Source organism: Fringilla coelebs (genome assembly GCF_963513975.1).
Source record: "Fringilla coelebs genome assembly, chromosome: 34".
NCBI classification, from domain to species: domain Eukaryota; kingdom Metazoa; phylum Chordata; class Aves; order Passeriformes; family Fringillidae; genus Fringilla; species Fringilla coelebs.
This window is the reverse complement of record NC_140060.1, coordinates 329,250-352,524: the sequence shown is the minus strand read 5'-3', so window position 1 is coordinate 352,524 and position 23,275 is coordinate 329,250. Positions and strand designations below refer to the sequence as shown.

Sequence of the window (23,275 nt, the reverse complement as noted above, 5' to 3'; positions counted from 1 at the left end):
ATTGGGTTTAATGGGGTAGACCTGGTGTCCCTAAATCCTCATTGGGTTTAATGGGGTAGACCTGGTGTCTGAAATTCTCCATTTGGTTTAATGGGGTAGACCTGGTGTTGAAAAATCTCTATTGACTTTAATGGGGTAGACCTGGTGTCCGAAAATCCCCATTGACGTTAATGGGGTAGACCTGGTGTCCCTAAATCCCCATTGACTTTAATGGGGTAGACCTGGTGTCTGAAATTCTCAGTTGGATTTTTAATGGGGTAGACCTGGTGTCTGAAATTCCGCATTGACTTTAATGGGGTAGACCTGGTGTCCCTAAATCCTCATTGACTTTAATGGGGGTAGACCTGGTGGCCCTAAATCCCTATTGACTTCAAAGGGTAGACCTGGTGTCCGAAATTCCCAATTGACTTTAATGGGGTAGACCTGGTGTCTGGAATTCCCCTTTGACTTCAATGGGGTAGACCTGGTGTCTGGAATTCCCCTTTGACTTCAATGGGGTAGACCTGGTGTCTGGAATTCGCCATTGACTTCAATGAGGTAGACCTGGTGTCTGGAATTCTCCATTGACTTTAATGGGGCAGACCTGGTGTCAAACTTCCCATTGACTTTAATAGGGTAGACCTGGTGTCTCAAACTCCCCATTAACTTTAATGGGGGTAGACCTGGTGTCCCTAAAACCCATTGACTTCAATGGGGTAGACCTGTTGTTCCTGGATCCCCATTGACTTCAATGGGGTAGAGCTGGTGCGTCAAATTTCCCATTTAAATGGTGGTAGACCTGGTGTCCCTAAATCCCCATTGACTTTAATTGGGTAGACCTGGTGTCTGAAAATCCCAATTGACATTAATTAGGTAGACTTGGTGTCTCAAATTCCCCATTGACTTCAATGGGGTAGACCTGGTGTCCCTGGATCCCCATTGAATTTAAAGGGGTTAAAAATGGTGAAAAAGGGGGATTTTGGGGTAAAGAACAAAGAGGGGTTTTTTTTGGCATGAAAAATGGGCATTTTGGGTGTCCTGAAGCTGCTGGGCCTGGCCATGGTGGGCCAGGAGTTGGCCGTGCACATGGTTTTCCAGAACCCTCTACCGGAGCCGCTGACCAGAGCCTTGGCTCCCAAATCCCAACTGCTTTCAATGGGGTAGACCTGGTGTCCAAAATCCCCCTTGACTTTAATGGTGGTAGACCTGGTGTCCAAAATTCCCTACTGACTTCAATGAGGTAGACCTGATGTCTCAAATTCCCCATTGACTTTAATAGGGGTAGACCTGGTGTCTGAACATCTCCATTGACTTTAATGGGGGTAGACCTGATGTCTCAAACTTTCCATTGACTTTAACGAGATAGACCTGGTGTCTGAATATCCCCATTGACTTCAATGGGGGTAGACCTAGTGTCCGAAATTCCCCATTGACTTTAATGGGGTAGACCTGATGTCTCAAAGTTCCCATTGACTTTAATAGGGGTAGACTTGGTGTCTGAAAATCCCATTTACTTTAATGGGGTAGACCTGGTGTCTGAAATTCCCCGTTGACTTTAATTGGGTAGACCTGGTGTCCAAAATCCCCTTTTGCTTTAATGGGGTAGACCTGTTGTCCTTGCAATCCCAATTGACATTAATGGGGGTAGACCTGTTGTCTCTGGATCCCCATTGACTTTGGTGGGGTTAAAAAACGGTGAAAAAGGGGAATTTTGGGATCAAAAAAAAAGGGAATTTTTGTGGGGTGAAAAATGGGCATTTGGGGTCTCCTGCAGCTGCTGGGCCCGGCCGTGGTGGGCCAGGAGGTGGCCGTGCAGGTGGTTTTCCAGAACCCTCTACCGGAGCTGCTGTCCAGAGCCTTGGCTCCTAAATCCCCATTGCTTTCAATGGGGTAGACCTGGTGTCCAAAATCCCCCTTGACTTTAATGGGGTAGACCTGGTGTCCAAAATTCCCTATTGACTTCAATGAGGTAGACCTGATGTCTCAAATTCCCCGTTGACTTTAATGGGGGTAGACCTGGTGTCTGAACATCTCCATTGACTTTAATTGGGTAGACCTGGTGTCCAAAATTCCCCATTTACTTTAGTGGGGGTAGACCTGTTGTCCCTGGATCCCATTGACTTCAATGGGGTAGACCTGGTGTCTGAATTTTCCCATTTTCTTTAATGGGGTTAAAAAATGGTGAAAAATGGGAATTTTGGGGTCAAAAAAAAGGGGAATTTTTTTGGGGTGAAAAATGGGCATTTGGGGTCTCCTGCAGCAGCTGGGCCGGGCCGTGGTGGGCCAGGAGGTGGCCGTGCAAGTGGTTTTCCAGAACCCTCTACTGGAGCTGCTGTCCAGAGCCTTGGCTCCCAAATCCCCATTGCTTTCAATGGGGTAGACCTGGTGTCCAAAATCCCCCTTGACTTTAATGGGGTAGACCTGGTGTCCAAAATTCCCCATAGACTTCAATGGCGTAGACCTGGTGTCCTTGCAATCCCAATTGACTTTAATGGGGTAGACCTGGTGTCTGAAATTCCCCCTTGACTTTAATGGGGTAGACCTGGTGTCTGAAATTCCCCATTGACTTCAATGGGGGTAGACCTGTTGTCCCTGTATCCCATTGACTTTAATGGGGTAGACCTGTTGTCCTTGCAATTCCAATTGACATTAATGGGGGTAGACCTGTTGTCCCTGGATCCCCTTTGATTTTAATAGGGCTAAAAAATGATGAAAAATGGGAATTTGGGGGTCAAAAAAAAAGGAATTTTTTTGGGGTGAAAAATGGACATTTGGGGTCTCCTGCAGCTGCTGGGCCCGGCCGTGGTGGGTCAGGAGGTGGCCGTGCAGGTGGTTTTCCAGAACCCTCTACCGCAGCTCCTAAGAGCCTTGGTTCCTCAATCCCCATTGTTTTCAATGGGGTAGACCTGGTGTCCCTGAAATCCCCCTTGACTTTAATGGGGTAGACCTGGTGTCCGAAATTCCCGTTTGACTTCAATGGGGTAGACCTGGTGTCTGAAAATCTTCATTGACTTTAATGGGGTAGACCTGGTGTCTTTGCAATCCCAATTGACATTAATGGGGTAGACCTGTTGTCCAAAATTCCCCATTGACTTTAATAGGGTAGACCTGATGTCTCAAATTTTCCATTGACTTTAATGGGGGTAGATCTGTTGTCCCTGGATCCCCATTTACTTCAATGGGGTAGACCTGGTGTCTGAATTATCCCATTGACTTTAATGGGGTTAAAAATGGTGAAAAATGGGAATTTTGGGGTCAAAAAAAAAGGGAATTTTTTTGGGGTGAAAAATGGGCATTTGGGGTCTCCTGCAGCTGCTGGGCCCGGCCGTGGTGGGCCAGGAGGTGGCCGTGCAGGTGGTTTTCCAGAACCCTCTACCGGAGCCGCTGACCGGAGCCTCGCTGAGGATGGAGGGCGCCGGGATCTCCTGCCCCAAACCGGTGTCGCTGGGGTGAGACTGGGATGGACTGGTTTATACTGGGAGGGACTGGGAGGGGGAGAAATGGGGAGAAAAGGTGAGAAAATGGGGGTAAATGAGGAAAAAAGGGTGAAAATGAGTGAAAAATGGGTGAAAATGGGTAAAATAGGGTTAAAAAGGGGTTAAATTTGGAATTTAGGGTTACTGGTTTGTACTGGTTTGTACTGGTTTGTACTGGGAGGGACTGGGAGGGACTGGGAGGGGGGGAAATGGGGAGAAAAGGGGGGAAATGGGGGAAAATGGTGAAAAAAGGCTGAAAAATGAGTGAAAAATGGGTGAAAATGGGTAAAATAGGGTTAAAAAGGGGTTAAATTTGGAATTGGGGTTACTGGTTTGTACTGGTTTGTACTGGGAGGGACTGGGAGGGGGGAAATGGGGAGAAAAGGGTGGGAAATGGCCAAAAAATGGCAAAAAAATGGGTTAAAAAAAGGGTTAGGAAAGGGTTAAAAGGGGCTTTGGGGTTACTGGTTTGTACTGGTTTGTACTGGTTCATACTGGGAGGAGACTCAGCATAGCCTGGGACATGGCTGGGGGGGGTCACTGGGATGAACTGGGAGGAACTGAGATGAACTGGGATGAACTGGGAGGAACTGGGAGGAACTGGGGTGAACTGGGATGAACTGGGATGAACTGGGATGAACTGGGATGAACTGGGATGAACTGGGATGAACGGGGGTGAACTGCGATGAACTGGGAGGAACTGGGACTAACTGGGAGGAACTGGGAGGAACTGGGACGAACTGGGACAAACTGGGATGAACTGGGAGGAACTGGGACAAACTGGGACAAACTGGGAGGAACTGGGACAAACTGGGAGGAACTGGGATGAACTGGGAGGAACTGGGATGAACTGGGACAAACTGGGAGGAACTGGGACAAACTGGGATGAACTGGGAGGAACTGGGAGGAACTGGGAGGAACTGGGATGAACTGGGAGGAACTGGGACAAACTGGGACAAACTGGGAGGAACTGGGACAAATTGGGACAAACTGGGAGGAACTGGGAGGAACTGGGACGAAGTGGGGTGAACTGGGACAAACTGGGAGGAACTGGGATGAACTGGGATGAACTGGAATGAACTGGGATGAACGGGGATGAACTGGGAGGAACTGGGACAAACTGGGAAGAACTGGGAAGAACTGGGACAAACTGGGATGAACTGGGATGAACTGGGATGAACTGGGATGAACTGGGAGGAACTGGGAGGGATTGGGATGAACTGGGAGGAACTGGGATGAACTGGGATGAACTGGGATGAACTGGGATGAACTGGGACAAACTGGGATGAACTGGGAGGAACTGGGATGAACTGGGATGAACTGGAATGAACTGGGAGGAACTGGGAGGAACTGGGATGAACTGGGATGAACTGGGATGAACTGGGACAAACTGGGAGGAACTGGGATGAACTGGGACAAACTGGGATGAACTGGGATGAACTGGGACAAACTGGGACTAACTGGGAGGAACTGGGATGAACTGGGATGAACGGGGATGAACTGGGAGGAACTGGGACAAACTGGGAAGAACTGGGACAAACTGGGATGAACTGGGACAAATTGGGATGAATTGGGACAAACTGGGACGAACTGAGATGAACTGGGGTGAACTGGGATGAACTGTGAGGAACTGGGATGAACTGGGATGAACTGGGAGGAACTGGGATGAACTGGGATGAACTGGGATGAACTGGGAGGAACTGGGGCAAACTGGAATGAACTGGGAGGAACTGGGACTAACTGGGATGAACTGGGATGAACTGGGACAAACTGGGAGGAACTGGGATGAACTGGGATGAACTGGGATGAACTGAGAGGAACTGGGACAAACTGGGATGAACTGGGATGAACTGGGAGGAACTGGGATGAACTGGGATGAACGGGGACGAACTGGGAGGAACTGGGACAAACTGGGATGAACTGGGATGAACTGGGAGGAACTGGGATGAACTGGGACGAACTGGGATGAACTGAGATGAACTGGGACTAACTGGGGGGAACTGGGAGGAACTGGGATGAACTCGGATGAACTGGGAGTAACTGGGATGAACTGGGATGAACTGGGGTGAACTGGAATGAACTGGGATGAAATGCGAGGAACTGGGACTAACTGGGACGAACTGGGAGGAACTGGGATGAACTGGGACGAACTGGGATGAACTAGGATGAACTGGGACGAACTGGGATGAACTGGGGTGAACTGGAATGAACTGGGATGAAATGCGAGGAACTGGGACTAACTGGGATGAACTGGGATGAACTGGGATGAACTAGGATGAACTGGGATGAACTGGGAGGAACTGGGAGCCCGTTGGTTCCATACCGCTCCATACTGGTTTATACTGGTCCATACTGGTTTATACTGGTCCATACTGGTTTATACTGGTCCATACTGGTTTATACTGGTCCATACTGGTCCATACTGGTCCCAACCCCTCTCTCCCCGCGGCAGGTCGGTGGGGGCGGGGCAGACGCTGCGCCTCAGCCAATCAGTGACGCCGCTGCGGGCCGGGCAGCGCCGCCTGGCGGCCACGCTGGAGAGCGCAGCGCTGCCCCCGCTCAGCGGCAGCGTCCAGTTCAGCGTGGCCGCGGGGGATGCCGGGAGCGCCGCCGGCCGCACTGGGAGCACTGGGAATGGCGGGGGGCGAACTGGGAGGAGGAGGAGGAGGAGGGGGAGGCCCGGGGGCAGCACCGGGGGGTGAACTGGGAGCCATTCTGGGTCATACTGGGAGCACTGGGAGGGGGTTGGGGTCATACTGGGAGCACTGGGAGCCTTACTGGGAGCACTGGGAGCACGGGGAGGGGTCACTGGTCCATACTGGGAGCACTGGGTGCCTTACTGGGAGCACTGTGAGCCTTACTGGGAGCACTGGGAGCCATACTGGTCCATACTGGTCCATACTGGGAGCACTGGGAGGGGTCACTGGTCCATACTGGGAGCACTGGGAGCGGTCACTGGTCCATACTGGGTCATACTGGGAGCACTGGGAGCGGTCACTGGTCCATACTGGGAGCACTGGGAGCCATACTGGTCCATACTGGGAGCATTGGGAGCCATTCTGGGCCATACTGGGAGCACTGGGAGCCATACTGGGTCATACTGGGAGCACTGGGAGCGGTCACTGGTCCATACTGGTCCATACTGGGAGCACTGGGAGCCATTCTGGGTCATACTGGGAGCACTGGGAGCCATACTGGGTCATACTGGGGGCACTGGGAGCGGTCACTGGTCCATACTGGTCCTTACTGGTCCATACTGGGAGCACTGGGAGGCATACTGGTCCATACTGGGAGCACTGGGAGCCATACTGGTCCATACTGGGAGCATTGGGAGCCATACTGGTCCATACTGGGAGCACTGGGAGCCATACTGGTCCATACTGGGAGCACTGGGAGTCCAGTTCAGCGTGGCCGCGGGGGATGCCGGGAGCGCCGCCGGCCGCACTGGGAGCACTGGGAGCCATACTGGTCCATACTGGTCCATACTGGGAGCACTGGGAGTCCAGTTCAGCGTGGCCGCGGGGGATGCCGGGAGCGCCGCCGGCCGCACTGGGAGCACTGGGAGCCATACTGGTCCATACTGGTCCATACTGGGAGCACTGGGAGTCCAGTTCAGCGTGGCCGCGGGGGATGCCGGGAGCGCCGCCGGCCGCACTGGGAGCACTGGGAGCCATTCTGGGTCATACTGGTCCATACTGGGAGCACTGGGAGTCCAGTTCAGCGTGGCCGCGGGGGATGCCGGGAGCGCCGCCGGCCGCACTGGGAGCACTGGGAGCACTGGGAATGGCGGGGGGCGAACTGGGAGGAGGAGGAGGAGGAGGGGGAGGCCTGGGGGCAGCACCGGGGGGTGAACTGGGAGCACTGGGAGCACTGGGAGGGGTCACTGGGAGCACTGGGAGCCATTCTGGGTCATACTGGGAGCACTGGGAGGGGGTTTGGGTCATACTGGGAGCACTGGGAGCCTTACTGGGAGCGCTGGGAGCACGGGGAGGGGTCACTGGTCCATACTGGGAGCACTGGGTGCTTTACTGGGAGCACTGGGAGCCTTACTGGGAGCACTGGGAGCCATACTGGTCCATACTGGTCCATACTGGGAGCACTGGGAGGGGTCACTGGGAGCACTGGGAGCCATTCTGGGTCATACTGGGAGCACTGGGAGGGATTAGTGGTCCATACTGGTCCATACTGGTTCTTACTGGTCCATACTGGGAGCACTGGGAGCCTTAATGGGAGCACTAGGAGCCTTTCTGGTTCATACTGGGAGCACTGGGAGGGGTCACTGGTCCATACTGGGAGCACTGGGAGCCATACTGGTCCATACTGGGAGCAATGGGAGCCTTACTGGGTCATACTGAGAGCACTGGGAGCCTTACTGGGAGCACTGGGAGGGGTCACTGGGAGCACTGGGAGCCGCACTGGGTCATACTGGGAGCACTGGGAGGGGTCACTGGTCCATACTGGGAGCACTGGGAGCCATACTGGTTCATACTGGGAGCACTGGGTGCCTTACTGGGAGCACTGGGAGCCATACTGGGTCATACTGGGAGCACTGGGAGGGATTAGTGGTCCATACTGGTCCATACTGGGAGCACTGGGAGCCATACTGGTCCATACTGGGAGCATTGGGAGCCATACTGGTTCATACTGGGAGCACTGGGTGCCTTACTGGTTCATACTGGGAGCACTGGGTGCCTTACTGGGAGCACTGGGAGCCTTACTGGTCCATACTGGGAGCACTGGGAGGGGTCACTGGTCCATACTGGTCCATACTGGGAGCACTGGGAGCCATACTGGTCCATACTGGGAGCATTGGGAGCCATACTGGTCCATACTGGGAGCACTGGGAGGGGTCACTGGTCCATACTGGTCCATACTGGTCCATACTGGGAGCACTGGGAGTCCAGTTCAGCGTGGCCGCGGGGGATGCCGGGAGCGCCGCCGGCCGCACTGGGAGCACTGGGAGCACTGGGAGGGGTCACTGGTCCATACTGGTCCTTACTGGGAGCACTGGGAATGGCGGGGGGCGAACTGGGAGGAGGAGGAGGAGGAGGGGGAGGCCTGGGGGCAGCACCGGGGGGTGAACTGGGAGCACTGGGAGCACTGGGAGGGGTCACTGGGAGCACTGGGAGCACTGGGAGGGGTCACTGGGAGCACTGGGAGCACTGGGAGCCGCACTGGGTCATACTGGGAGCACTGGGAGGGGTCACTGGTCCATACTGGGAGCACTGGGAGCCATACTGGTTCATACTGGGAGCACTGGGTGCCTTACTGGGAGCTCTGGGAGCCATACTGGGTCATACTGGGAGCACTGGGAGGGATTAGTGGTCCATACTGGTCCATACTGGGAGCACTGGGAGCCTTTCTGGGTCATACTGGGAGCACTGGGAGCCTTACTGGGAGCACTGGGAGGGGTCACTGGTCCATACTGGTCCATACTGGTCCATACTGGTCCATACTGGGAGCATTGGGAGCCATACTGGTCCATACTGGGAGCATTGGGAGCCATACTGGTCCATACTGGGAGCACTAGGAGCCTTTCTGGTTCATACTGGGAGCACTGGGAGGGGTCACTGGTCCATACTGGGAGCACTGGGAGCCATACTGGTCCATACTGGGAGCAATGGGAGCCTTACTGGTCCATACTGGGAGCACTGGGAGCCGCACTGGGAGCACTGGGAGGGGTCACTGGTCCATACTGGTCCATACTGGTCCATACTGGTCCATACTGGTCCATACTGGGAGCACTGGGAGTCCAGTTCAGCGTGGCCGCGGGGGATGCCGGGAGCGCCGCCGGCCTTACTGGGAGCACTGGGAGCCATACTGGGCCTTACTGGGAGCACTGGGAATGGCGGGGGGCGAACTGGGAGGAGGAGGAGGAGGAGGGGGAGGCCCGGGGGCAGCACCGGGAGGTGAACTGGGAGCACTGGGAGCACTGGGAGGGGTCACTGGGAGCACTGGGAGCACTGGGAGCACTGGGAGGGGTCACTGGGAGCACTGGGAGCACTGGGAGCACTGGGAGGGGTCACTGGGAGCACTGGGAGCCATTCTGGGTCATACTGGGAGCACTGGGAGGGGGTTTGGGTCATACTGGGAGCATTGGGAGCCTTACTGGGAGCACTGGGAGCACTGGGAGCCTTACTGGGAGCACTGGGAGCAGGGGGAGGGGTCACTGGTCCATACTGGGAGCACTGGGTGCTTTACTGGGAGCACTGGGAGCCTTACTGGGAGCACTGGGAGCCATACTGGGTCATACTGGTCCTTACTGGGAGCACTGGGAGGGGTCACTGGTCCATACTGGTCCATACTGGGAGCACTGGGAGCCATTCTGGTCCATACTGGGAGCACTGGGAGCCTTACTGGTCCATACTGGGAGCACTGGGAGCCTTACTGAGTCATACTGGGAGCACTGGGAGCCATACTGGTCCATACTGGGAGCACTGGGAGCCTTACTGAGTCATACTGGGAGCACTGGGAGCCATACTGGTCCATACTGGGAGCACTGGGAGCCTTACTGGTCCATACTGGTCCTTAATGGTCCATACTGGGAGCACTGGGAGCGGTCACTGGTCCATACTGGGAGCACTGGGAGCCATACTGGTCCTTACTGGGAGCACTGGGAGCCATTCTGGGTCATACTGGGAGCACTGGGAGCAGTCACTGGTCCATACTGGGAGCACTGGGAGCCATACTGGTCCATACTGGGAGCACTGGGAGCCATACTGGTCCTTACTGGGAGCACTGGGAGGGGTCACTGGTCCATACTGGGAGTATGGGGAGCCTTAATGGGAGCACTGGGAGCCATACTGGTCCATACTGGGAGCACTGGGAGCCATACTGGTCCATACTGGGAGCACTGGGAGCCATACTGGTCCTTACTGGGAGCACTGGGAGGGGTCACTGGTCCATACTGGGAGTATGGGGAGCCTTAATGGGAGCACTGGGAGCCATACTGGTCCATACTGGGAGCACTGGGAGCCATACTGGTCCATACTGGGAGCACTGGGAGCCATACTGGTCCATACTGGGAGCACTGGGAGCCGCACTGGGAGCATTGGGAGCCATACTGGTCCATACTGGGAGCACTGGGAGCCATACTGGTCCATACTGGGAGCACTGGGAGCCATTCTGGGTCATACTGGGAGCACTGGGAGCCATACTGGGAGCACTGGGAGCCATACTGGTCCATACTGGGAGCACTGGGAGCCATACTGGTCCATACTGGGAGCACTGGGAGCCGCACTGTGAACATTGGGAGCCATACTGGTCCATACTGGGAGCATTGGGAGCCATACTGGTCCATACTGGGAGCACTGGGAGCCATTCTGGGTCATACTGGGAGCACTGGGAGCCATACTGGTCCATACTGGGAGCACTGGGTGCCTTACTGGGAGCACTGGGAGCCTTACTGGTCCATACTGGGAGCACTGGGAGGGGTCACTGGTCCATACTGGTCCATACTGGGAGCACTGGGAGCCATACTGGTCCATACTGGGAGCATTGGGAGCCATTCTGGTCCATACTGGGAGCACTGGGATGGGTCACTGGTCCATTCTGGATCATACTGGTCCATACTGGTCCATACTGGGAGCACTGGGAGTCCAGTTCAGCGTGGCCGCGGGGGATGCCGGGAGCGCCGCCGGCCGCACTGGGAGCACTGGGAGCACTGGGAGCCATACTGGTCCTTACTGGGAGCACTGGGAATGGCGGGGGGCGAACTGGGAGGAGGAGGAGGAGGAGGGGGAGGCCCGGGGGCAGCACCGGGGGGTGAACTGGGAGCACTGGTTTGGACTGGGAGCACTGGGAGGGGTCACTGGGAGCACTGGGAGGGGGTTTGGGTGATACTGGGAGCACTGGGAGCCCTATTGGGAGCACTGGGAGCCATTCTGGTCCATACTGGGAGCACTGGGAGCCATACTGGGTCCTTACTGGGGGCACTGGGAGCGGTCACTGGTCCATACTGGTCCTTACTGGTCCATACTGGGAGCACTGGGAGCCATACTGGGTCCTTACTGGGGGCACTGGGAGCGGTCACTGGTCCCTACTGGGAGCACTGGGAGCCTTACTGGGAGCACTGGGAGGGGTCACTGGTCCATACTGGTCCATACTGGTCCATACTGGGAGCACTGGGAGCCTTACTGGTCCATACTGGGAGCACTGGGAGCCATACTGGTCCATACTGGGAGCACTGGGAGCCTTTCTGGGTCATACTGGTCCTTACTGGTCCATACTGGTCCATACTGGTCCATACTGGTCCGTACTGGTCCATACTGGTCCGTACTGGTCCATACTGGTCCGTACTGGTCCGTACTGGGAGCCCTGGGACCGCCCCAGTCCCTCCCCATGACGTCACCGCCCCGCGATGACGTCACTTTCCCGCCCTGCAATAAAGCGCAGATCAAAAGCACAGCGAGTGACGTCATTTAATGGGCGGGGCCTTGGGGGGGCGGGGTCTGAGTGCGCGCTGCTGGTGATTGGACACAGCGGCGGCCAATGGGGAGAGAGCGCGGGCGCGGCGCCGGGAGATGACGTCACTCCGAGCGCGCCGCCGCCATTACCGGAGCGCGGCGGGAGCGGCGGCCGGGGCGGCGGGGGAGGCCGGGACGGAAGTGACGTCAGAGAGAGCGCGCGGGAAAACGGCCGGGGATGGGCGGGAGTGACGTCAGGTGAGGGGGGGGGAACTGGGAGGGAACTGGGAGGGACTGGGAGGGACTGGGAGGGAACTGGGAGGGAACGGGGCCATACTGGGAGGGAACTGGGAGGGCTGTGGGGCCGTACTGGTCCTTACTGGTCCATACTGGCCCGTACTGGTTTATACTGGTCCGTACTGGTCCATACTGGTTTATACTGGTCCATACTGGTCCATACCGGTCCGTACTGGTCCATACTGGTCCATACTGGTCCATACTGGTCCGTACCGGTCCGTACTGGTCCATACTGGTCCATACTGGTCCATACTGGTCCATACTGGTCCATACTGGTCCATACCGGTCCATACTGGTCCATACCGGTCCATACTGGTCCATACTGGTTTATACTGGTCCATACTGGTCCGTACTGGTCCATACTGGTCCGTACTGGTCCGTACTGGTCCATACTGGTCCATACTGGTCCGTACCGGTCCATACTGGTCCGTACTGGTCCATACTGGTCCATACTGGTCCATACTGGTCCGTACTGGTCCATACTGGTTTATACTGGTCCATACTGGTCCGTACTGGTCCATACTGGTTTATACTGGTCCGTACTGGTCCGTACCGGTCCATACTGCTCCATACTGGTCCATACTGGTCCATACTGGTCCGTACTGGTCCATACTGGTCCGTACTGGTCCGTACTGGTTTATACTGGTCCGTACCGGTCCATACTGCTCCATACTGGTCCATACTGGTCCATACTGGTCCATACTGGTCCATACTGGTCCGTACTGGTCCATACTGGTCCATACTGGTCCATACTGGTCCATACTGGTCTCTCACCTCCCCAAACTGGTCTCTCCCCCCTCCCCCCCCAGCCCCTCCCCCTCCCTGCGCTTGGCCCTGGCCGGGGCCTGGTGGGCTCTGAAGGGGCGTGGCCTATCGGGGCGTGGCTCCGGTGGGCGTGGCCTGGATGGGCGTGGCTGGGGGCGGCTCCTGGCGCTGCTGGAGGCCGTTGGGGGCGGGGCCCCGGGGCTGCTGCGGCCCCAGCACCGGGCGGGGCTCGGCCTGGGGCTAAAGGCGCAGGTAGGCCACGCCCACCCATCCTAAGACACGCCCACTTCCTTATAGGCCACGCCCAGTCACTATCAGGCCACACCCACTCATTAAACCCACACTTATTGTGGTTATTAATGAGATTTGGCCACGCCCATTTGGACAGAGGCCGCTCCCAGTCACCCACAGGCCACGCCCACTCTGTCCCAGACCCCTCCCACTTTTATAAGCCACACCCACTGCAGCTATTAATGCATTTAAGCCACGCCCACCCCCCAGTTCACCCCTATCCTGGCAATCACTGCTTTAGGCCATGCCCATTTTGATGCAGGCCACGCCCATTCATGTTAATCCATTCAAACCACGCCCATAATTAATATTAATGCCCTTAGGCCACACCCACTCAATTAAAATGCCATCATTTGTGGCTATTGATCTATTTAGGCCACACCCACTTCATAACAGGCCACGCCCATTATTCCAAGCCACGCCCCCATGGAGATTAGGGTGTTATGGCCCCACCCACTTCACACCAGGCCCCTCCCCTACCCCCCAGGCCACGCCCACCCATCCCATCCTCACCCATTGTAGCCTATCGGCACTTAAGCCACGCCCCTTGTGCTTAAACCACGCCCATCCCCCTCTAAACCCCGCCCACTCCCCTATTAAGGACACATGTTGTCCATAGGCCACGCCCACCCACCTAAACCCCGCCCACTCCCCTTTGATGGACATGGAGCCCTCCAGGCCACGCCCCCAACCCCTCCCCCACCCTGGCCCCTCCCCCTCCAGGTGGTGACGTCACTGCTGCGGGAGCTCGGCCCCGCCCCCGCCGTGCTGGACGCGCTGGATTGGCTCTTCCCGGAGGGGGCGGGGCCAGGGGAGAGCCACGCCCTCGGGGTGAGACTGGGAGGGACTGGGACAAACTGGGACAAACTGGGATAGACTGGGGCCATACTGGGAGGGACTGGGGCCATACTGGGATGGACTGGGGCCATACTGGGACAAACTGGGACAAACTGGGGCCATACTGGGAAAAACTGGGGCCATACTGGGACAAACTGGGGCCATACTGGGACAAACTGGGGCCATACTGGGAGGGACTGGGGCCATACTGGGACAAACTGGGGCCATACTGGGACGGACTGGGACGAACTGGGGCCATACTGGGACAGACTGGGGCCATACTGGGACAAACTGGGACAAACTGGCACAAACTGGGGCCATACTGGGACGGACTGGGGCCATACTGGGACAGACTGGGGCCATACTGGGACAAACTGGGGCCATACTGGGATGGACTGGGGCCATACTGGGACAAACTGGGACAAACTGGCACAAACTGGGGCCATACTGGGACGGACTGGGGCCATACTGGGACAGACTGGGGCCATACTGGGATAAACTGGGGCCATACTGGGAGGGACTGGGGCCATACTGGGACAAACTGGGGCCATACTGGGACAAACTGGGGCCATACTGGGAGGGACTGGGGCCATACTGGGACAAACTGGGGCCATACTGGGACAAACTGGGGCCATACTGGGACGGACTGGGGCCATACTGGGAGGGACTGGGGCCATACTGGGACAAACTGGGGCCATACTGGGACGGACTGGGGCCATACTGGGACGGACTGGGGCCATACTGGGACGGACTGGGGCCATACTGGGATGGACTGGGGCCATACTGGGACAAACTGGGGCCATACTGGGAGGGACTGGGGCCACACTGGGACGGACTGGGGCCATACTGGGACAAACTGGGACAAACTGGGGCCATACTGGGAGGGACTGGAGCCATACTGGGACGGACTGGGGCCATACTGGGAGGGACTGGGGCCATACTGGGAGGGACTGGGGCCATACTGGGAGGGACTGGGGCCATACTGGGAGGGACTGGGGCCATACTGGGACAAACTGGGGCCATACTGGGATGGACTGGGGCCATACTGGGACAAACTGGTGCCATACTGGGAGGGACTGGGGCCATACTGGGACAAACTGGGACAAACTGGGACAAACTGGGGCCATACTGGGATGGACTGGGGCCATACTGGGACGGACTGGGGCCATACTGGGACGGACTGGGGCCATACTGGGACAAACTGGGGCCATACTGGGAGGGACTGGGGCCATACTGGGAGGGACTGGGGCCATACTGGGACAAACTGGGGCCATACTGGGACGGACTGGGACAAACTGGGATAAACTGGGGCCATACTGGGACAGACTGGGGCCATACTGGGACAAACTGGGACAAACTGGGACGGACTGGGGCCATACTGGGACGGACTGGGACAAACTGGGATAAACTGGGGCCATACTGGGACAAACTGGGGCCATACTGGGAGGGACTGGGACAAACTGGGACAAACTGGGGCCATACTGGGACAAACTGGGGCCAAACTGGGACAAACTGGGGCCATACTGGGAGGGACTGGGGCCATACTGGGACAAACTGGGGCCAAACTGGGGCCAAACTGGTTTGAACTGGTTTGAACTGGGAGCTCTGGGCTCCCTAAACCCCTCCCAGAGGGGCGTGGCCAAGCCAGGCCCCGCCCCTCCCTCCCCACATTAATTTACTATTAAAGGAGGGGGCGTGGCCTGATCCAGGCCCCGCCCCCTCAGACGCTGCAGGGCCGCCCCCTGGTGGGCGTGGCCGAGGAGCACTTCCGGGAGCAGGTGCTGGGAATTCTGGGAAGTGGGCGGGGCCTGGAGGCCTTCCTGCAGGTGAGACCAGTATAAACCAGTATAAACCAGTATGGACTGGTAACCCCGCCCTCAGCCCTCCCAGTCCCTCCCAGTTCCCTCCCAGTCCATCCCAGTTCCCTCCCAGTCCATCCCAGTTCCTCCCAGTTTGATCCCAGTCCCCTCCCAGTATAAACCAGTATGGCCCAGTCACCTCCCAGTCCCTCCCAGTACCCCCAGCCCCCATCCCAGTATAAACCAGTAACCCCAAACCCCCTCCCAGTCCCTCCCAGTACAAACCAGTAACCCCTAAACTCCATCCCAGTCCATCCCAGTTTGATCCCACTCCATCCCAGTACAAACCAGTAACCCCTAAACTCCATCCCAGTTCCTCCCAGTCCCTCCCAGTACCCCCAATCCTCATCCCAGTATAAACCAGTAACCCCAAACCCCCTCCCAGTCCCTCCCAGTTCATCCCAGTCCATCCCAGTGTGATCCCACTCCATCCCAGTCCATCCCAGTATAAACCAGTAACCCCTAAACTCCATCCCAGTTCCCTCCCAGTCCCTCCCAGTCCCTCCCAGTCCATCCCAGTTTGATCCCAGTACCCTCCCAGTCCCTCCCAGTCCCTCCCAGTTCCCTCCCAGTCCCTCCCAGTCCCTCCCAGTTCCCTCCCAGTCCCTCCCAGTTCCCTCCCAGTCCCTCCCAGTCCCTCCCAGTTCCCTCCCAGTCCCTCCCAGTTCCCTCCCAGTCCCTCCCAGTCCCTCCCAGTTCCCTCCCAGTCCCTCCCAGTTCCCTCCCAGTCCCTCCCAGTCCCTCCCAGTCCCTCCCAGTCCATCCCAGTCCCCTCCCAGTCCCTCCCAGTACAAACCAGTACAAACCAGTATCCCCAGGAGTACGGTTCCCGGTTCCGCCGCTCCCTCTCCAATCTCTACCTGGAGTTCCTGACCCGCCTGGAGAGCGCCCTGCCCCCACCCTACCTGCCCCAGGTGAGTCAGGGGGCGGGGCTTAGTGAAACCACGCCCATTTGGGATCAAACCACGCCCCTTTTGCCTTATATGGGAAAGGGGGCGGGGCTAGAACGGGGATGAATGGGGATGAATGGGGATGAGCCAAAATGGGCAAAAATGGCCCAAAATGGACCAAAAATGGCAGAAAATTCACCCAAAATGAAGAAGGATCAACTGAAATGAGGAAAATTCTTGAAAATTTAAAAAAATTTGGTTAAAATTTTAAAAAATTTGGTGAAAATTGAGCAAAAATTAAATTAAAAATATTTGATAATGGGGATGAATAGGGATGGGCCAAAATGGGCAAAAATGGCCCAAAATGGACCAAAAATGGCAGAAATTTCACCCAAAATGAAGAAGGATCAACTGAAATGAGGGAAAATGGGGGAAATTGTAAAAAATTTGGTGAAAATTGAGCAAAAATTCACGAAAATTTAATTTAAATTAATTTTAAGATATTTAATAATGGGGATGAATGGGGATGAGCCAAAATGGGCAAAAATGGCCCAAAATGGACCAAAAATGGCAGAAATTTCACCCAAAATGAAGAAGGATCCACTGAAATGAGGAAAATTCTTGAAAATTTAAAAAAATTTGGTGAAAATTGAGCAAAAATTTGGTGAAAATTGAGCAAAAATTAAATTAAAAATATTTAATAATGGGGATGAATGGGGATGGGCCAAAATGGGCAAAAATGGCCCAAAATTGACCAAAAATGGCAGAAAATTCACCCAAAATGAAGAAGGATCAACTGAAATGAGGGAAAATGGTGGAAAATGGAAAAAAATTGGTGAAAATTGAGCAAAAATTGAGTGAAATTGAGCAAAAATTAAATTAAAAATATTTAATAATGGGGATGAATGGGGATGAGCCAAAATGGGCAAAAATGGCCCAAAATTGACCAAAAATGGCAGAAAATTCACCCAAAATGAAGAAGGATCAACTGAAAGGAGGAAAAATGGGGGAAAAATGGAAAAAATTTGGTTAAAATTGAGCAAAATTCAGAAAAATTCATGAAAATTTAATGGAAATCAATTAAAAAATTATAATTAAAAATTAAAAAATTCACCCAAAATTACCAAAACTGAATTAACTTCACCCAAATTTACAAAATTTATGAAAATTCTGTGAAGTTTAGCCAGAATTAAAAAAGGTTGGATGAAAGTTGTAAAAATTATCCTAAAATATGTAAATTTAGGCAAAATTAGGGAAAAATTATAGGAAATGCAGCAAAAATTGGTGAAAATTAGGTAAAATTAACAGGAATTAAATGAAATTTAAAATTATCATTTGAAATTCAACCTGAAATTGATGAAAATCAGCCAAAATTTTTAAAAATTGACCGAAATTAGCAAAAATGGGGCAAAATTTTTGAAAATTAATGAAAATTTAGGGAAGATTCACCCAAAATGGACCAAAATCACACAAAATTCACCCTAAAATGAATGAAAAACATAAAAAATTCCACCAAAATTCAGCCAAAATTAACAAATATCACCCAAAATTCAGCTAAAATTTAAGAAATCAGCCAAAATTCAGAAAAATCGACAAAAATTAGGAAAAATGAGGCAAAATTTAATAAAAATTCACCAAAATGAACCAAAATCACTCAAAATTCACCCCAACAAATCCAAATTTCCACTAAAATTCATCCAAAATTCACAAAAATCACCAAAAATTTAATCAGAATCACTAAAATTCACCCAAAATTGCCCCAAATGGAAGAAAATTAATGAGAATTATCCCAAATTCACCCAAAATGAAGCAAAATCAAATCAAATTATGAAAATTCTTTTGAATTTATCCCAAATTTAATGAAAATCACCCAAAATTCATCCATGATTTATAAAACTCAATGAAAATTAACAAAAATGACACAAAATTCACCCAAAATCGAGAAAAATTTCCCCAAATTCTCTCAAATTTTAAGGAAAATTGGGAAAAATTAACAGAAATTAACAAATTCTGCCCAAATTCACAGAAATCGCCCCAAGTTGGCACAAAATTAACAAAAATCAATTAAAATCCAGCCAAAATTTGGAAAAATCAACCCAAATTCACCCAAATTTTATGAAATTCACCCAAAAATCCCCCAAGTTGACCCCAAACCCCTCAAAATTCTCAAAATTCTCCCAAATTTTCCCCAATTCCCAAAAATTCCCCCCAAAATTCTCCCAAAATTGACTCAAATCCTCCCAACCTGCCTGACCCCGCCCCTTTCACAGACCCCGCCCATTTTATTAAGCCCCACCTCTTTTTCCTTATATGGCGCAGCTGGTTGAGCTCTGCCGAAGCCACGCCCCTCCTGGCACCAAGCCACGCCCCCTCCCTCGCCTGCAGCGGTATTTTGCAGAGGTTCGCCACGCCCACCCAGGTAGGCGGGGCTTAAGGGGGTGGGAACCTTGCTATGCAAATGAGGTTCTCATTAGTCTTAAACTCCGCCCACAGCGCCTATACCACGCCCACTTCCGATAAAGAAAACCACGCCCACGTGAGTAGCCACGCCCACACCCCGTTCTGGTAATTACTGGCTAATTAAGTTGCTAATTAATGTTTATGAACTCATTAATTCAGGACAAGGCCACGCCCCCGCCGCCGCAGGCTCCGCCCCCTCCGCTTCTCCCCCTATCGTGAGTGGGTTGAACCATTCTGATGGTGGGGGGGAGGCTGGAGCAGCCAATGAGGTTTTGGGGGGGATTTTATGAGCCAATCACTGCGAGGCAGGGCTGGGGAGGGGTAAGACGCCTGGCGTGACGTCACCGAGCGTTTCAACAGATAAATTTGGGGTTAAAAAAGTCATTTTCGGCGTTTACCCCCCCGCGCCGCCAAAATGGAGCAGCCCGGTAAAGGCGGGCTGTAACCGCTGTTGATTGACAGCGCTTCAACCAATCAGGCGCGTTCAGAGCCCGGAAGTACTCCCGGAACTACAACCGCCGCCATTTTTACTGCTGGCATTGGGCGGGCACAGCGCGCTGATTGGCTAAGAGACCGGAAGTGATCTATCCGCCATTTTAGATATTGGCACTGCGGGCACAGCGGGCGGGGCCTCGCTTCCGCTTCCGCTCGGCGGCTCCGAAGGCGCCGCAGCCGCCACGATGCTCATCAAAGTCAAGGTTTTTTTGGGGTTAAAAACGCGGATTTCGGGCAAATTTTAACAATTCCTTGCATTCCCGAGGGGGGAGGGGTGGCGCGGGGGGGATTTGGGGTGAAATCCGCGGATTTTGGGGGCGGTTTTGGCGGGCGGGGAGCGTGAGGGGAGCGCGCGGTGCATTGTGGGATGATGGCGCCCCCCACAGACGCTGACGGGGAAGGAGATCGAGATCGACATCGAGCCCACGGACAAGGTGAGCTCCCAGTTCGGACCAGTATAAACCAGTAAGGACCAGTTAGAGGTCGGGAAGGAGGAGGGGGAGAGACGGGGGGGGTTCCCAGTTTGGTTCCAGTAAGGGGGAGGGGATTCCCAGTATGGCCCAGTGGCTCCCAGTGCCCCCAAACCCCATCCCAGTATAAACCAGTAACTCCAAACCCCCCCCAGTCCCTCCCAGTCCCTCCCAGTTTGATCCCAGTTTGATCCCAGTTCCCTCCCAGTTCCTTCCCAGTTCAAACCTAGGCACTCCCAGTATAAACCAGTACGGCCCAGTGGTCTCCCAGTGCCCCAAAACCCCATCCCAGTATAAACCAGTAACTTCAAACTCCCTCCCAGTTCATCCCAGTAAACCCAAATCCACTCCCAGTAATCCCAGTCCATCCCAGTTCAAACCTGGGCCCTCCCAGTATAAACCAGTACGGCCCAGGGGTCTCCCAGTGCCCCAAAAACCCCATCCCAGTATAAACCAGTAACTCCAGACCCCCTACCAGTCCCTCCCAGTAAGCATAAATCCACTCCCAGTCCCTCCCAGTCCCTCCCAGTCCCTCCCAGTTCCCTCCCAGTCCCTCCCAGTTCCCTCCCAGTCCCTCCCAGTCCCTCCCAGTTCCCTCCCAGTCCCTCCCAGTTCCCTCCCAGTCCCTCCCAGTCCCTCCCAGTTCCCTCCCAGTTCCCTCCCAGTCCCTCCCAGTTCCCTCCCAGTCCCTCCCAGTCCCTCCTAGTTCCCTCCCAGTCCCTCCCAGTTCCCTCCCAGTCCCTCCCAGTCCCTCCCAGTTCCCTCCCAGTCCCTCCCAGTCCCTCCCAGTCCCTCCCAGTTCCCTCCCAGTTCCTTCCCAGTCCCTCCCAGTCCCTCCCAGTCCCTCCCAGTTCCCTCCCAGTTCCCTCCCAGTCCCTCCCAGTCCCTCCCAGTTCCCTCCCAGTTCATCCCAGTTCCCTCCCAGTCCCTCCCAGTCCCTCCCCCGCCATTTCCCCTTTAAGACGGTCCCCCCCCCTCCATCGCCCCTTTAAAACCATAGACGAGTCCTCCAAGCCGGCCGGACCCTCCTTGTAGCCCCGCCCACTTCCGGCGGCGCTCCGCCACATTTCCTCATCTCTATGACCCAAAATGGCGGCGCCCTCACATTTTAAACCTCCGAAGCCTCCAAATTTGTTTAAAATTGCCCAAAATTGTCCAAAATTGCACAAAATGTCCCCAAAATGTGCCCGGGTGTGCCCCAGCTGTGTTTTTTGCGGCGCAGGTGGAGCGGATCAAAGAGCGGGTGGAGGAGAAGGAAGGGATCCCCCCTCAGCAGCAGCGGCTGATCTACAGCGGCAAGCAGATGTAGGCGGGGCTTGAGATGAGGGGCGTGGCCGCAGCTGGGCGGGGCTTCACGCGAGGGGCGTGGTTACATGCAAAAGGGGCGTGGTTTAAATGGGGAGATTCGGGGTGAAAATGACAAAATTTGGGTTAAAATTGGCGGAAATTTGGGTCAAAATGGCGGCAAAATGGCGGCAAGGGGCGGGGCTTAAATGGGTGGGGCTAAAAGAGGAGGGGCTTAATGAGATTTGCATAAAAGTGGGAAAATTTCATTGAAATTTGGGTTGAAATGGGAAAATTTGGTTTCAATTTGGGTGAAAATGGGTTAAAATGGTTGTGGGCGGGGCTTAAATGGGCGTGGTCAGGGAGTGGGCGTGGCTTGGGGCAGAGTAAATGGGTGTGGTTGGGGTAAAGGGGCGGAGTTTAAAGGAGGAAATTTGGGGTTAAAATGGGGGAAATGGGTTAAAATGGTCGGTGGGCGGGGCTTAAGTGGGTGGGGTGAAGGGGAGGGGCTTGAAGGGGGTGGGGCTTAAAGGGGATTAAAATGGGGAAATTTAGGGGGAATTTAAAATTTGGGTGAAATTTCGGGTTTAAATTGGGTTAAAATTTAAAATTTTAGATTAAAATTTGGGTTTTAAATAAAGTTATAGAAAAGTGGGTGTGACCTTTGGGGGTGTGGCCTAAGTGGGCGTGGCCTTTCCTGACTCCTCCCCCAGGAACGATGAGAAGACGGCGGCCGACTACAAAATCCAGGGGGGTTCCGTCCTCCATCTTGTGCTGGCCCTGCGAGGAGGCGTGGCCAGGCTCTGAATGGGCGTGGCCAGGCTCAGACCACGCCCTTTTTTCTTTTAGCCACGCCCACCCACGTTTCCTTTCCCCCCCGATTTCGTTTCCTTTTCGTGGATCCGTTATTATTTAATAAAGGTTCGCTGATGACGTCAGCAGCGCGTTTGTGACGTCAGAGGTGTGTCTGTGACGTCATTTCCTGCTTCAAATATGATGTGGGCCCCACTGTTATGTAGCATTGCCCTTTTAAGGCTGCGTTACCCTTTTAAATGTATTGCCGCTTTAAGGGCACTGTGGGCCCCACGGGTAGCATTGCCCTTTTAAGGCTGCGTTACCCTTTTAAATGCGTTGCCGCTTTAAGGCCAATGTGGGCCCCACCGGTAGCGTTGCCCTTTTAAGACCTTTTAAAAAACCCCAAAATTTGCCCCAAAATTTCAATTTTCTGCCTCAAAATGTCATTTTTATCCTCAAAACCACCATGAGCACCCCAAAAAAATCCCAATTTGGGCTTTTTTACCCCTCAAAATCGGAGGTTTCACCTTTAAAATCCAATTGTTTGATGATGAATTAACCCAAAATCGCCGTTTTTAGACCCAAAATCAACATTTTAATTCCACGGGAAACATTTCAGCCCAGATTGAAACTTTTCAGCCCCCAAATCCCCATTTTTAGCTCTAAAATTTAAAATTTTTAACAGAAATCCCTCAATTTTAACCCTTTATCTTCCTTCTCTCCCCAGAACAACTAAATTAAACCCCAAAATCAGAATTTTTTCAACCCAAAAATTTTTCTTCCCATTTTCCTCCTTTTCAACCCTCAAATTCTCTTTTCTAACACGAAATTCATCATTTTTTCCCTCAAACCGCTCAATTTTTAACCAAACCCGTCACTTTTCACCCCAAAATCGCCGCTTTCCCCCATCGCCCCTTTAAGAGCGGTCCCCACCCGCTATCACCACTTTAAAACCATAGAGAAGTCCTCCAG

General features: G+C 54.0%; 2 protein-coding genes across 4 annotated transcripts in view; both read left to right on the top strand.

Annotated features, from left to right (window-relative positions):
* LOC311164658 (protein-glutamine gamma-glutamyltransferase K-like) overlaps positions 1-6,157 on the top strand; it is a gene marked incomplete at both ends in the record, with an annotated part of 30,925 nt that extends 24,768 nt beyond the window's left edge. The window contains 2 exons of the mRNA XM_084224188.1: positions 3,292-3,428; positions 5,908-6,157. Of these exons, the coding sequence (XP_084080314.1) occupies positions 3,292-3,428; positions 5,908-6,157 (387 nt within the window). The remainder of the gene's footprint in view (positions 1-3,291; positions 3,429-5,907) is intronic.
* A 5,838-nt stretch (positions 6,158-11,995) lies between these two features.
* Positions 11,996-22,466, top strand: LOC311164679 (ubiquitin-like protein NEDD8). Of its 3 annotated transcripts, none has more exons than XM_084224211.1 (11): positions 11,996-12,118; positions 12,967-13,174; positions 13,937-14,044; positions 15,775-15,876; positions 16,728-16,823; positions 19,119-19,218; positions 19,293-19,335; positions 19,419-19,474; positions 20,141-20,188; positions 21,447-21,529; positions 22,222-22,466. In XM_084224211.1, exons 1-11 carry the CDS (start codon positions 12,099-12,101, stop codon positions 22,228-22,230), a joined length of 873 nt encoding a protein of 290 aa, XP_084080337.1. In that variant the 5' UTR covers positions 11,996-12,098; the 3' UTR covers positions 22,231-22,466. The 3 variants fall into 3 exon arrangements, with proteins under 3 accessions (XP_084080337.1, XP_084080336.1, XP_084080338.1); XM_084224210.1 differs by having other exon boundaries at positions 16,719-16,823; XM_084224212.1 differs by lacking the exons at positions 11,996-12,118; positions 12,967-13,174; positions 13,937-14,044; ... (3 more) ...; positions 19,293-19,335; positions 19,419-19,474 and adding an exon at positions 19,870-19,957.
* Positions 22,467-23,275: the final 809 nt, after the last annotated feature.

Bases quoted from the DNA above. Each gene is read 5' to 3' on its own strand.
- LOC311164679 (XM_084224210.1), top strand. From the start codon at position 12,099: ATGGGCGGGAGTGACGTCAG. The intron at 12,119-12,966 runs GTGAGGGGGGGG...CTCCCCCCCCAG, and splicing joins ATGGGCGGGAGTGACGTCAG to CCCCTCCCCCTCCCTGCGCT. The intron at 14,045-15,774 runs GTGAGACTGGGA...CCGCCCCCTCAG, and splicing joins GGGAGAGCCACGCCCTCGGG to ACGCTGCAGGGCCGCCCCCT.